Source organism: Rhinolophus sinicus, chromosome 17 (assembly GCF_057876585.1).
Source record: "Rhinolophus sinicus isolate RSI-liver-muscle chromosome 17, RSI-T2T, whole genome shotgun sequence".
Classification (NCBI taxonomy): Eukaryota; Metazoa; Chordata; class Mammalia; order Chiroptera; family Rhinolophidae; genus Rhinolophus; species Rhinolophus sinicus.
In genome coordinates this window covers 157081543-157096636 of record NC_142517.1, presented here as the reverse complement: position 1 = coordinate 157096636, position 15094 = coordinate 157081543, and the positions used below count along the sequence as shown (strand labels likewise).

Here is a 15094-nt window from a genome sequence, read left to right as displayed (position 1 = left end):
AGACAAAAAAATTCCCCAAACAATATCTCTGCATTAGTGTGGTATTAAAGACGGAATCTCTTAATGTTTCTTGTTTTTCTCAGGCTTAGTGTTTTTCTAGTTTTTTTTTTTTATAGCATGATAATTCATTTGTAATTATGCAAACTAATGAATAAATGAACATCCAAAAGAATAGACAAGCTTGACTTAATCTAATTATCTTTGAAGACCCATGAGGATAAATTTATTTTGAGAAATACCAGACTCAAAAGAAACAGAAAGCTAATAATAACTTCTTATGTTAAGTAGTTACGGAAAATACCCATTTTCGTATAAGTAAGTATGTGGAAAAACATTTCGCAGATGTGACTAAGTTCTACCAAAAATAGTCATTCTGTAATGTCAATGGTTTCTTTCATCATAATTGTCCTTGCTCATCAAAAACTAGCAAAATCCAAGAACTTAAAATTCTGTAGCTTGCATTTCTATTATAACAATTTAAAAATAAATTTAGTTAGTATATTATAACATATTGTCTACATATTTGAGAATTTTTAAAATGTAATTATAGGAAGAACACATTCACATTTTTAAACTAAGACTTCCTGTTGAAGAAGGGGTTATACAAATGTATTTCTTCTATTCCTCCTTGCCCTACTTGTCCACTCCCTCCCATAAAAGAAGACATAAAATTCCATTATGTCAAAATATCTGTGTTTTACATGTTTATCAACATCAAATACTTTTTGAAATCATCCGTTCAAGCACTGAGAACATGAAACTGTGCTGTAATTTTGTGTTGGCGGTTGGTGGGGAAGGGTCCAGGTAATACTCCCTCAACAATTCTGGGCCCTGAGATAAGAACAATACCACTCCTATTTTTCCCAATTCATTGTACTCTTCAAAAAAAAAAAAAATTTTTTTTGTACTTTAAAGGCGGAAAGGGTAAAGGCGGTAAGCGTGCTTGTCTTCTGCAATGAAATTGAAAGTGGGTTCTATGAGAACAAATAGGTTTACAGAAACAGGAAATCCACAATATCATTAAGAAGAGACGCTCTTCTTGTGGAACTCCAATAATTGGGGTAAACATTGCTCCTACACATTCTATTTTGGAGAACGAGTAAGGTGATCCGTAGAAAGAAAAGCAACCAGTTCAGGATTTTTTGAAAGCACTTGAATCTGTACTTGCAACTCAGGCTTACTTATAGGCATTTCTACTATCCAATGAGACCCTGACTGCCTGAGGAACAGGGTCAGGGCACCCCTCATGTGGTAATATTTCTAACCCTTCCAAATCATCAGGCAGATTAGTTTGTTTAGTTATTAAACAGCATAGTAAAGGAAGCCAAGCTGAATGCATTCACTGGATGGACTGTTATTTCACCAAGGAGTCAGAATTGTCACAAGAGACCCAGACAAACATTTTGTGGATGTCTTCGCAGTGTGGGGTTGGAATTAGTTTCCCTTCATAATGATAACACTGGGATGGCCTGCAGTGCTGCCATATGAGAGGGAAGAGTGAATGAATCTCCCTATGCGTTAGCAGAACTCATATACCAACAAATTCTGCAGGAAGAAGCTGAAATTGGAAGTTGCGAAGGGACCGTGACTAAGACTTTATGGTCACACCTCAGCAGACAGTTAGCAATCGCCATCAACTTCATTTGGAAACAGTAGAGGTTGAGAGTTATAGTGTGTGGCTCTAAAATAATGTGATTGATGTCAGGAGATCACAGAAAACAGTCTTATAGTACTTTATGGGCATACCTTGCATCCCGGGGGAAGACCCACATTGGTTTAGTTATGTAAAGAGTGGAATGACTATGAGCATGTCAATATTATTTAATAATAAGGTTTATCTCTTCATAATTAAGTCCTGTGTCTTTCAGAAAATAATATTGTTTGTATAGAAGTATCAAAGGTACAAACTCGAGACATTAGGTGTATAGATTATATAATCCTATGCAATTAAAGTTTTTCTAATGAATGATTGAAATAATCTATAAGAAGTTAAATCTCAGTTTTAATTAAATATTGGTTTAGTAGTGTGGCCTAAACTTTCATTAACTTTTAGTTAATTTTTATTCTAATTGGTTTATTTTTAATGCTTTGATATATTTCTTTAGTTCATTTATATTACCTATTATTTGTTTATTTTTAATATGCAAATATATCTTTGTATATATACAAAAACACTATTTCAGTACTTTTTGCTACTAACAAGGGAGTTAACTGAGTTTGGGGTGCTAGTAAATTAGTTGTTTGGACAACTGACATTCATTATATTTAGCATGATTTGTGTAATCTCTAGCTTTCTCTACTCCTTGCAGTCCCTTGTTCTATTCCTTGACTGCAGTGGGCATCTCAAGAGAAATGTCAGTGTAAATAGAAGGGCCCTACTATCAGGAAAAGAATGAGGTGGGCAGATGACAAGCCTCAGATGAAAAACTAAGAGGGGCATGGTCATCTCTGGGATAACAAATCCTGGCTCAGGTGTGGACTGTCATGTTCATTACTGCACATTAGACTCACCTGCAGCGCTATACAGTTCCCTGATCCCCGATCATATGGCACAACAATGAAATCATCATTACCTGGGCCACCTGGGGAGCTGCGTGTACTGTCAGAATCAAGGCCACTAAACTGAGGGCTTGGATGACATAGGTGACCAGAACTCCCACTGAGATTCCATGTCCCAGCCTAACAGGAGGAGTGATTTGATTCTGAATCCTTATCCAGTCAGGTAAGAGGTAGGAGGTGAGATGTAAGGGACTCTGAAAAGATATCCTGCTTCGAGTCCACAAACCCATTACCACTACATTCCTATACCCCCACCCCAGGAACCCTGGGATAAAGGCACCTAACAGCGGCTTCGTAAGGAGTGTGGGGTGCATTTCTAGACAGACCAGGTTCACGCAAGTCTTAATGCAAGCAGGGGAAGAATTAGTAGTTTGTTGAGGCTTGTAGAGAAAGCCTCTCTTCCTTTCATCCTTAGAAATACAAGTTGTCATGGAGTTTAGTTTGTGTTTTGCCTTTGTTTTCTCATATTGGGGCAAGCAGTGCTAAATGCAATTTATTTCACAACTTGAGCAAATAATTTTTCACAAAATATAACTTTTGACTATTGGATTTCTGTAGAAAAAAGTACAGGATTCCACCATGGCCTACTTACAGAGTTATAGGAAGATGGACATGGGTAGCAAGAGAGGAGACACAGATGGAGATAGAGTAGTACCAGTAAGAGGTCACCAGGTACAAAGTGGCAAGGCAGCAGTAGCCAGCACACAGGTGTGAAAACAGTAATGAAATGGACACCTGTGAGCATCACAGAATTAGATTTGAATGCAAGAGTGGAGGGGAAAAAAAGCACTTCATTAAACACGCATCTAGAAACCCACAACTGAATCAGAGTTTGCATTTCCACTGCTTGCTGAATTGAAAGAAAAACTTACTAGTGTAGAGCAAAGCTGGTCTGCTGTGTGGCATAGTCAGAAACTGGGATATTTTGACCAATAGATAAACCCAGTCAACTGAATTCTGCATAAACCAGCTTGGGGAGGTCTGGCCTCCAGTAGATTATAGACCTTAATTGGTTGAGGCTATTGTTTTGTTATTCTGATTCTGAGACATCATTCAAAAATGAGTCTTACATTGTATTATTTTCATCACCAAAGCCCACTCAGGGACAGGCACTGAGAAAGAGTTGTAGAAGATAAACAGCTTAAAGGGTCTGGATTTGGAAGGGAAAAAAGGTAAAAGATTTATTGTTAGAGTTTTAATTTTTAACGGAGTAAGACTGTTAGGTCTAGTTGACATATTAGCCTTACTTGTGAGCCTCTTAAAGACTGTGTTTCCCTGAGACCAAGCTCACACCCAGCACACACTGGGACCCTGCTGTGATCACTCAGCCTGTGTAATATTCATGTGGATCCATCAGCCTATCTGGAGAAAGGTCAAGATGACTCCCTGGAAAAGAAACAGTCCTCTGGCAAAGAGAGGCTGGTATTTCTTAGTATTTATACATATTAACATTGTATGTTGAAAAAACACTTGTTATATTTTATTAAGACAATTGTAGGAATATATTTATCTTCATTGTTTCAACTGTACAAACCAGAAAATGTCATGAGGTAGTTTCTATCCCTCACAAATACTTTTATTTCCCTTCTATACATCAGCTAAAACATGCTGAAAACCTACAAGACTCATAGAAACTGGAAAAAAATCAATACTCCCTCAATTCTTCTTCTTTTCTTCATTTATTCAAGCAGCATAGGCTTTTCTCTCCTGACTGACTCAATTCATATATTAATTATGTTATTTTCCTCTCAGTGCATCTTGTCACAATAGTGTGACTCAAGCAGTCTCCAAAAACAAATGCTATGTTATTCATTTGCTCCCACTTAAAAAAGCAAACTTTGATTCAAAATGGCATCATCTCGGCTTCAGCGTACCTGTGCAAAGCATGTTTTACCTATTCCCCTCCTCTGCCTTCCAAGAGGTCCCCCTCATCTTATCATTTCCTAGAGTCAGGGTTAAATACTTTCTCCTCAAAGAAGATCTGCTAGTACAATTTTTTAAATGTGCACTAACGTTACTGATTACTCCAGAGCAACATATGTCCAAAGCATAAACAGGCATGTTAATTTTAAACTAATCTTTAATTACTTAATGAGCTCCTGAGAATTGATTCTGTCTTCCAGGGCCAAAGTACTGAAAAGAAAGCTAAGGTACTAAAAAGAAAGCACAGAACAATGCTATCCTTCTTTGTCTTTTTGCATATACATAAAGTGTTTATGAATCATATTCTACTTGGAGAATAATTACTATCTGATTATAGTCTGTTGGCTATAGTGGCAGTACTACTGATGTAATAACTAGTGTTTATTGAACAATTCATTTATGCCAGGCATTATAGTAAGAGTTTTACATGGACCATCTCATCTTATTCTTAAAATACACCTGTTGCTTCATCCTCATTTTCCAGACAAGATTAGGTGGCTAGCTCAGGGATTATAACCAGAGATAAATCTGATTCAGGAGGCAGTAGGACCAACTAATCATTACTCTAAACTGCCACATTTTCAGTGATGTTACTTTAAGTTGTAATAGTCATTTAAAATTGGTGCACACAATTAAAATACAATACAAGACAGGCTTTTGGTCACAACCGTATATACTGATGGGGATTTAGTTTCGATTGAACCTATTAACAGCCATCTATGACCTTGAAAAAGCATGTATTTGGCAGAAAGCTAAAAGTAGGTTTAAAGCACATTTATAATGAATGCTTTGCAATGTGGACATTTAGCTGATAAAAATATGTTTAGTTTGCTAGAAAATAATTATGGGTCACTTTTAAAGAGTCTAAACACACAAATGTCAGATTATATCTGTCAGAAGCTGTCAAGAATAATTTCTATCAATCTAAAATTGTCCAGGGATTGTTCCAAATCCAAATAATCTTATGGAGTGCTAATGTTGACATTAGGATTCTTGCAACAGTACATGTATGTGGAGAGATACATACTGTCTCGCAACTTCCTCTGGTCCACATCAGATTTACAACAGGGAGTGAAGGTCAGGAATACTTCAGACTCTTGACATGGATTTCGTGCAACGGTTTTCACATGAAAGCAATTATTAATACCTAAGCTCTGTATGGCACTGATTATTTCCAAAAATTCTGGGGCTCCATCTGCTCTCCCCTACTTAAGCCACTTAAAAAAAAAAGAAACTCCAGAAAAGAAGAGGCTTCCAGGACTTCACAATTAATGAGCAAAGAGCTACTCAGTACTGCATAAATATGGGGGAAAGAAAATGAAGAAGAAATTCACATGAAAAGATGAAAATCAAACCCTAGGTATGAGACTATTGCACAAAGAATGAATATCTCAGACTGCTTATGGGACTGAGATTTATTCTAGGGGTACATGGAAATGTTCTAAAATTAGATTGTGGTGACATTGCACAACTTTATAAACATACTAAACAGTTGTACACTTAAAATGGGTGAATTTTAGGGTATGCAAATTATATCTCAAATTATATATTAAAATTATGTGTTAAAATTATGTTAAGTGTGTCTCAAATTATATATTAAAAAAAGAAAAAGAAAATATTCAGAAATTAGTTGCATTTTTATACATCAATAACAAACTATCAAAAAGAGAAATTAAGAAAACAATCCCATTTACAATTGTATCAAAAATATGTATACTTAGGAATAAATTTAACCAAGAAAGTAAAAGACCTGTACTCAAAAAATTATAAGACATTGAAGAGAGAAATTTTTAAGACACAAATAAATGAAAATATATACCATGTTCATGGATATGAAGAATTAATATAGTTAAAATGTCCATATTAACCAAAGCAATATATAGATTCAACACAATCCCTATCAAAATACCAATGGAATTTTTCACAGAACCAGAACAAATAATCCTAAAATTTACATGGAACCATAAAAGACCCCGAATAGCCATGACAATCCTGAGAGAGAAGAACACAACTGGAGATATCACGCTACCTGATATCAAATTATACTACAAGGACACAGTAATCAAAACAGCATGGTATTGGCATACAAAACAGACACACAGATCAATGGAACAGAATAGAGAGCCCAGAAATAAATCCATGCCTATATGGTCATTTAATCTATGACAAAGGAAGCAAGAATTTACATTGGGATAAAGACAGTCTATTTAATAAATGGTACTGGGAAAATTGGTCAGATACATGCAATATAAAAATGAAACTGGACAACCTTCTCATACCATATACAAGAATATACTCAAAATGGATTAAAGACTTAAATGTAAGACTCAAAACCATAAAACTCCTATAAGAACATATAGGAAAGAAACTCTCAGACATCACCCTCAGTGATATTTTTACTGATACATCTCCTCAGGCAAGGGAAACAAAAGAAAAAATAAACAAATGGGACTACATCAAACTCAAATGTTTTTTTTTTGTTTGTTTTTTCTGTTTTTTTTTCACAGCAAAACAAAAACACAGTCTACTGAATGGGAGAAGATATTTACCAATGATACATCTGATAAGGGCTTATTATCCAAAATTTATATTGAAGGAACTCATACAATTCAAAAACAATCCAGTTAAAAAATGGGCAGAGGACATGAATAGATATTTCTCTAAAGACGACGTATGAAATAGCCAACAGACATATGAAAAATTGCTCAAGTCAGTCATCATCAGAGAAATTCAAATAAAAATTGCAATGAGATACCACCTCACTCCTGTCAGAATAGCTATCATCAATAAATCAACAAACAACAAGTGCTGGCAAGAATGAGAAGAAAAGGGAACCCTCCTGCACTGGTGGTGGGATTGTAAACTGGTGCAGTCACTATGGAAAACAGTGTGGAGGTTCCTCAGAAAATTAAAAATAGAACTACCTTATGACCCAGCAATTCCACTCCTGGGTATTTATCCAAAGAAATCCAAAACACCAATTCAAAAAATGTATGCATCCCTCTGTTTACTGCAGCACTATTCATAATAGCCAAGATATGGAAACAACTGAAATGTCCATCAACAGACGATTGGATAAAGAAATGGTGGTACATTCATACAATGGAGTATTACTCTACCATAGAAAAGAATGAGATCTTAGCATTTGCAACAACATGGATGGACCTAGAGGATTTTATGCTAAGCAAAATAAGTCAGACTGAGAAAGACAAATACCACATGATCTCACTTATATGTGTAATCTAAAGACCAGAATAAACAAGCAAACAAGAGAGAAATAGATTCATAGATACAGAGAAAAAAACTGACTGATAGTTCCTAGATGAAAGGGGATAGGTGAGGAGGTGAAGGGATTAGAAAGTACAAATTGGTAGTCATAAAATAGTCACAGAGATGTGAAATACAGTATGGAGAATATAATCAATAATGTTGTAAAGACTATGTAGGGTGTCAGATGGCTACTGGACTTACAGGGGGGTGTCACTTCATAGATTATATAAATGCCTAACCACTGTGCTGCACACCTGAAACTAATATAAAATAATACTGAATGTTTATATATATATATATATATATATATATATATATATATATATATATATAGCCATGGGATGTAAAGTAGAGCATAGGGAATATAGTGAATGGTATTGTAGTAGTTATGTACAATGTCAGAGGGGTAGTAAACTTTGTGGGGTTACCACTTTGTGAGGGGTGTAAATGTCTAATCATTATGTTGTTTTGTACACCTGAAACTAATAATTAAATTAAATTTCATTAAAAAAAAGAAAAAGAAAAAGAGACTGTGAAAAAACAACAACAGCAGCAACAACAACAACAAAACTGAAACCATAAAATGGGCAAGTGAAAATGAACTCAGAAAAGAGACAATGGCAATTTCACACTGATAATTTAATCCAATATCTGTTCTGGCATATTTCAAGACATCTTTTTAGTGATGAGGGATTGATTATTCAGAATGTTCTTCTCAAATGGAGCCTGTTGTCGTGAGTGGATTCAAAACATCCCTCTCAAGAGGTCCTTTCCATTCTAGCGTTAAGAACCTACTGATGTTCAGTGACATGGAATGCTGAGAACTCAGTCTCAAGGCAAAGTCAGAAACAATGCTGATGTGATCATTTATCCTAAATATCAACAGGACAGAAACAAGTGGCTTATACTTCCTTAGGAGGAATGGGTTTCATTAATAGCTACTGGAATCAGTAATGACGGTTTTGAAAAGCAAAATCTAAATGGGTGATGTTAAAAAGAGTTACTATTACCGACCAGAGCGACCTAGTAAAGTTTTCCCAACACATTCTTTTAAGAAGCTGAACCTTCTCCCCATGCCTCCCACAACCAGGGGCTGCTATTGTCCACAGCTGCTCTTTTTTCTAATTTCCATAAAGATACTCCACAGGCTCCCAGTGATACTGCTAAATGTTAAGCAGGCAGAGCCATAAAGCATGACAAGTTTAGAATATATAAATAGGATATTTTCCCAAGTTTAAAATGTCTGGCATGAATGAATGTTCCTATATCTCGTACCACATTTTTTTTTTCTATTTCAGAACCCCCTTTTTAATTGGTATAAAATAGTCTGTTCAGTCAGCAAACGGAAGGGATCTTTAACCTCAGAGATAGTTCAATTTTTAAAACTTGTTTAGCACCATTGCTGATCTCCCAGGAAAACTGTTATCAAATCACCAGATAATTACCCTGAAACATCTGACTTAAATACATTATGAAGAAAATAGGCATATTGGACTTAATTATCACACCTTGTGAAATTATTACTGGTTGTGACATTAAATATTGTTAAGAACCTTAAACAAATGTTCTTTCTCTTAACTCTAATTAAACTTGATTTCCAAATTAATACCAATTTTATATGTTAACAGAATAAACATACATATATTTTTTGGCCAGGGGAAGACTTAGCAGAGAGATAAATCTCAAGTACTTTCTACAAGCAAAGAGATTGAAAACACTCTTAGAGCTGAAAACAGCTTAGGTAAGAGAATTAACTGTCTCCACCAGTAAATGTCTTATTTTCAATCCTTGCTTATGAAAGAAGCAATTTTTAAAAATACCTATAGATAGGTTTAAAAGTTTAAGTTAATATCTAAGACATGATTTTTCTACATTTTCCACTCTATTACCAAATTGGACATGTATTTTAAATTTCCAATAAGTATTATAAAGTTTTAATTTTCTAAGGTGCAGGTGACTCTTTTCTTTCATTTTCCCAGACTTTAGCATACATTTCAATAAATAGTATTTACGAGTTTATTCTTATATATGTTTTCTGCATTATGAATCAGATTTAGTCATTCCTTACAGAATTATTGGATATTATTAGCATGTCTAGAAGCAGATAATGAAACTGAGTGGTCACTACGGTCATGCAGATACTGACTTGTAGTGAATGGTTGGTTTTTCACTGCTCCCACACAGATTAGTTTTTCATATTCATAGAGCAGCAACTACATTTTATTGTGTGTGTGTGTATATATATATATATATATATATATATATATATATATATACACACAATGGCACTATATATATATAATATATTATATATAGTGCCATTGTGTGTGTGTGTGTGTGTGTGTGTGTGTGTGTGTGTATATGGTGCCATAAATAAGTATACATATTTTAAGAAAGGAAAACTGTATTAAAATTATAATACTCAATATAAACCAATAACAAAAGATGAATACAAATCATGTTTGACTTCTTCAATTACAAGAGATGCTCAAAGTGGTTACCACGAGCATCCAGACACATCTGATTATGGCGAACTACTGCTTGATCAATGTTGACCAAAGTGTCCAGTTGTATACATTTTTTTTGGCAGCCCTGGTATATATATGATGCAATCAAACAATACAGTAAATGTTTAAATTAAAAAAAGAAATGTGCTACAGTAAAGGACACATTGCCATTATCCCCCCTCAAAACACTCCCCCTCACTTCAAACACACTTATCCCATCGTTCTTGCCACTTTCTGAAGCAGTTCTTGAAGTCCTCTTTCATGAGTGTCTTTATGGTAGTTGCGCTGTTGTAGCTGCCTCAATGTCCTAAATCATTTTGACTTTGGGGAAGAGCCAGAAGTCTCACCATGCGAGATCCAGTGAATAAGGTGGATGGGGACACACTGTCATGTTTTTATTTGACAGAAATTGCTGTATACGAGAAGTGATGTGTGACATGGAGCATTGTCATGATGGAGGATGACTTACTTTGAAACACATCTTCTCTCAACTGTAGCTCACACCTGCCTGACTGCACCAAACAAGTTGAAAGTTGTCACACACTGTTACTAAGGTTCCATGTGCCGCTCCCTGTATTGAAGATCCCTGTTTCTTTGTTGGATGCTACGTGGCAGTTTAATTCATGTCACGCATCACTTCTAGTATGGAAATTTCTGTCAAATAAAAACAATACGGTGTGTCCTCATCCACCTTATTCACTAAATCTGGAACCATGTGACTTCTGGCTCTTCCCCAAAATCAAAAGGACCATGAAAGGTAAACATTTTGAATCGATTCAGGACACTGAGGCATCCACGACAGTGCAACTAAAGACACTCACAAAAAAGGACTTCCAGAACTGCTTCAGAAAGTAGCAAGAACGATGGGGTAAGTGTGTTGGAAAGAAGAGGGAGTATTTTGAGGGGGATTCGTGGCAATGCGTATTTTATTGTAACAAATTTCTTTTTTTAATTTAAATATTCACTGTATTTTTGGATCAAACCTTGTAGTTTGTTTGGTTGGTTTTGTTTTTACCCAGTATCCATTTATTCTCCATTGATAACTGTATGCTGAGAATTTTCATTTAGCTAAACAAATACAGAGGCCTCAGCTGGCTATAGCAGTTAGTGCTAGGAGCAGCATGTTTGTTTCATTTAGAGCCTTTTAGATGTAGTAAGGCCTTTTCCTAGGACTTCTGGGAAACAGATTCTTAGTCTTTCTCTGCATTTTTTTTTTTAAAGCTCTTTGGGGGAATCCTGTGTGAGAATGTGGCCAGTTGAGAGAAAGCGAGGCTGAGAGGTAAAAAAGAAGAAATATGATCAAGGTGATAGTTAATATTTTCTAAACAAACACTTGTGTAGTGTTTACAATGGGCCAGGCACAGTTTTAAACACTTTACAAATACAAGTAATTTAATCTTCTTAACAAACCTATGAAGTGAGTATTATTATAACCTTGACTTTACAACTGAGGAAACTGAGGCACAGAAAACACAGTTAATAAGTGGAGCAGGAACTTGGACCCAAATGATCTGGCTCGATGCTATGCTTAGCCACTATGCTAGGCACATAGTTCGAGCCCTTACTTACATCAATGGTAAGGTAATACATACTTAAAAATCAGTTCTAAAAAACAAAAAGGAGAGAGAGAGAGGTAGAGAGAAGGGGAACCCTTGATTTGTTGCATTTGCCAATTTCCTTGCCATAAATATTCTCACTGTGGCTGAGTGTAAGCTATTAACATAACATTATCTGGTTACCAAAATTCCTAAAGAAATGAATAATCGAAGAGTTAGTACAAGCGAGCTGCTCTCGTACACTACTGGAGCTTACAGCAAACCTCCCTTCCACAACACTGCATTTTTGTGAATCTATAATGTTCCTTTGGTTTAAGCCACTTTTGGTTGCGTTTTGTCTTTTGTAATATTAAAGAGTCCTAACTGATTCCAAGTTTCACAGATAATGAAATACTTGCATGGAAATTATTCTTTGTTATCCTAAATCTTACAATAACCTCACGAGACAGACAAATAACCCAAAATTTTCCCATCTTACTCATGAGACACTGAGGCTTGAGTTAGCTATGAATTTGGTTTATATAGTAACAGCTACATAATTTGCCAGACCTAGTGCAAAATGAAAATGTGGAGTCCCTTGTTCAAAAATTATTAGGAATTTTGAGGTGATGACAGCAGAGCATGAAACTAAGTGCAGTGCTCTTCTAAGAGTGGGGCTCTGTGCAACTGCCCAGGCCATACACCTGTTAGGGTGGCCCTGCATCTATGACACTCAGCTGGTGACAGAGGTAGCATTGCACTCAAGATCTACAAGTCCCATAGCCCTTACATTCTATTTTACTGGTTCCCTGCAAAATACAGGATCTTTAAATACATTACCTACACTTCTATGTAGAATTTACTCAAAGTATTAATGATAACTATTTCATATTATTGACTAATTTCAAGTAAACAAACACTAATGACTCACTTAAAGATTCCTATGTTGCAACAGCTATATATGAGATCATAAGTATATCCAATTTTACTTTCTTATTTACATTATGTTACCTTTAGGTAAAATTTTTTAAAATCTTACATAAATTTATTAAGCTACCTATATTGCTCATTTTTACTTTTCAGACAAAGCTAGATAAAGAAAACAAACACTATTTCACATATCATATTTTTAATAATTTTATCTGATAGAGTTCCCCCCCACCACACCCAATTACCTTATTTATTAAAATTTAGGCAACTCTAAATATCCTAGGGTTTTCTAAAACAAACAAAAACACCCACTTTTATTTCCCACTACAAAATTTCAGAAATACGCCAGTTTTCTTCCTTATGGAAAACACGGGCCTAAGTGCAGCTGTTTACAATGCAATTACTGTTTTTCAAAGTGCCAAGCTCAGTTTAATTAGTTTTATTACTTAGAGTCTCACACTCAAAAATCATTATATCCCGTGACAATATTTGATGATATATGATAATGGAATAAGGAAATGAGGAAAACAAATCTTTTATATAAGATAGCATCTGGAAGTTAAATTATACAGTTTTACGTAACATCTGGGTTCCACTACTCAATTTTTGACGATTTTTAAGGAAAACAGAAAACTTGCCACAATAAATAGCTCAATAATGCTTTAAGCTTAATCTATGTCAACAAGCGGCAACAGTTACCATGAATTATAATCTAGAAGCAGAAACTCAGTGTTTTCAACATTTCTATTTTCTTGTTGACTAACCTATTTAATTTTCATTTATGTTTGAAACATTAGATACTAGAGGAAAAATATTCCAGCATGGTTCCCAAGAAACGTGGCAAAATACTCTAAGTAAATAAATCAATACATTGATAATGATTTAAAAATGGTTTTCTAAAACTTTTAAAATTTACCATTTTTGTTAATGAAGAATGAAAATACATGTACCGTACCACCAAAGAGGCAGGTAGTTGAGGCGGTTCCTACATTGGTGCTGAAATGAGAGCATTTCAACCATACATGATTTGTCCAGTAACTACAGTAGCATTACCTGCTCAGATCTGTTCCGGTGCTGGTATTGATACTGAGAAAAGATGTTATAGGAAGAATCAGTTTTGTCTTTCTCAAATTGTTTCTTCACTCTGGCCAAACCACCAGGCACTGTGCACATTTCTGATTCCTCCATCATCTATAGGACAATTTAAGAAAAAGGAAACTTCAGCTTTATATCTACTCAGAATAGGATGCTCAAGCTATTTTTTTCTTTTTTTGATAGCTGACAATGATTGATGGGTGGTATATTAAAAATATATTATTTACACAATTACATTAGTAGGCTCTTACAGAAAACCCTAATAAAAACAATCTCTCGAGGTTATTTTCTCATTTATCAGTCCTTTGACAGAAGTTAGAAGAATATTCAAAATATTGAGTTAATTCTCCTTACCTCAGATTTTCATGTCTGGAAATTAGACCTATTAGAATGTATTTCTCTAATAATACACAAGTAGTAGAAATTAGAATAATGGATTCAATTTTAACTCACAATAAGTAGTTAATAAAATCCAAAATGTACATATAGGCAACACTTTATTAAGAACATAAAAAACAATTGATTCATTTCAAAATGTATTTAAATCATCAAGAATGAATAAAATAGACTCTGAGTATCTCTTACACAAAAAAGATTAATATCAACAATAGTAACAACTACTTAATACATAGTGCACAGTGAGTTGCTATGTACTTATATGTATTTTGTTATTTGATGCTTCTCTGTATACTGTGAGATATGCGTACTTATTATCCTGATTTTAAAATGAGGAAATTGAGTATTGGGAAAGTAAGGCAGCCTGTGAAGTTCTCACAGCTAGTATGTGAGTGTTGGAGCTGAAATTTGAATTCATACTTAATCATTAGCCTTAAATGGCAGGCAGAAAAGCAGCAGCTATATGACTGCGGTACTCAGCTCTTAGTATAGGTGTGTGAGAATCAGAGGCGGGTCAGGAGGGGGTTGAGATTAGAAAGATTGTAGTCTATCACTAGCATTTTACAGATGAGAAAGTTTATTACAATAGGCATCATTTGGAGCAACTCGAAAAACACTGAGGAGTCTTATCAGATCTTATGCTCTAGCGGAAAGGGCTATAAACTCAAGGGCTTTGGTTTTGATAATTCAGCACACTCCCCAGCTCAGCAGGCACTCAAGCCCAGATGGGAATGACAGCTCTCCAGAAAACAGGCCCCATGCCAAAGTGCCCTCCTTCAGGTCTGCTTAAAACTGGGGCGGGGACTCACTAACACTTCAAACCATAGGAGGTCTCTTGAGGTACTCCTGACATAACCTTGGAAGCCTTGAGACATGAAA

The 15094-nt window shown here is 35.2% G+C and overlaps 1 protein-coding gene across 3 annotated transcripts in view; it reads right to left on the bottom strand.

Annotated features, from left to right (window-relative positions):
- XIRP2 (xin actin binding repeat containing 2) overlaps positions 1–15094 on the bottom strand; it is a 269362-nt gene that overhangs the window by 32493 nt on the left and 221775 nt on the right. For all 3 annotated transcript variants that reach the window (XM_074337389.2, XM_088794698.1, XM_019727352.3), the window contains one exon: positions 13778–13915. In XM_074337389.2, coding sequence (XP_074193490.2) covers positions 13778–13915 — 138 coding nt within the window. The remainder of the gene's footprint in view (positions 1–13777; positions 13916–15094) is intronic.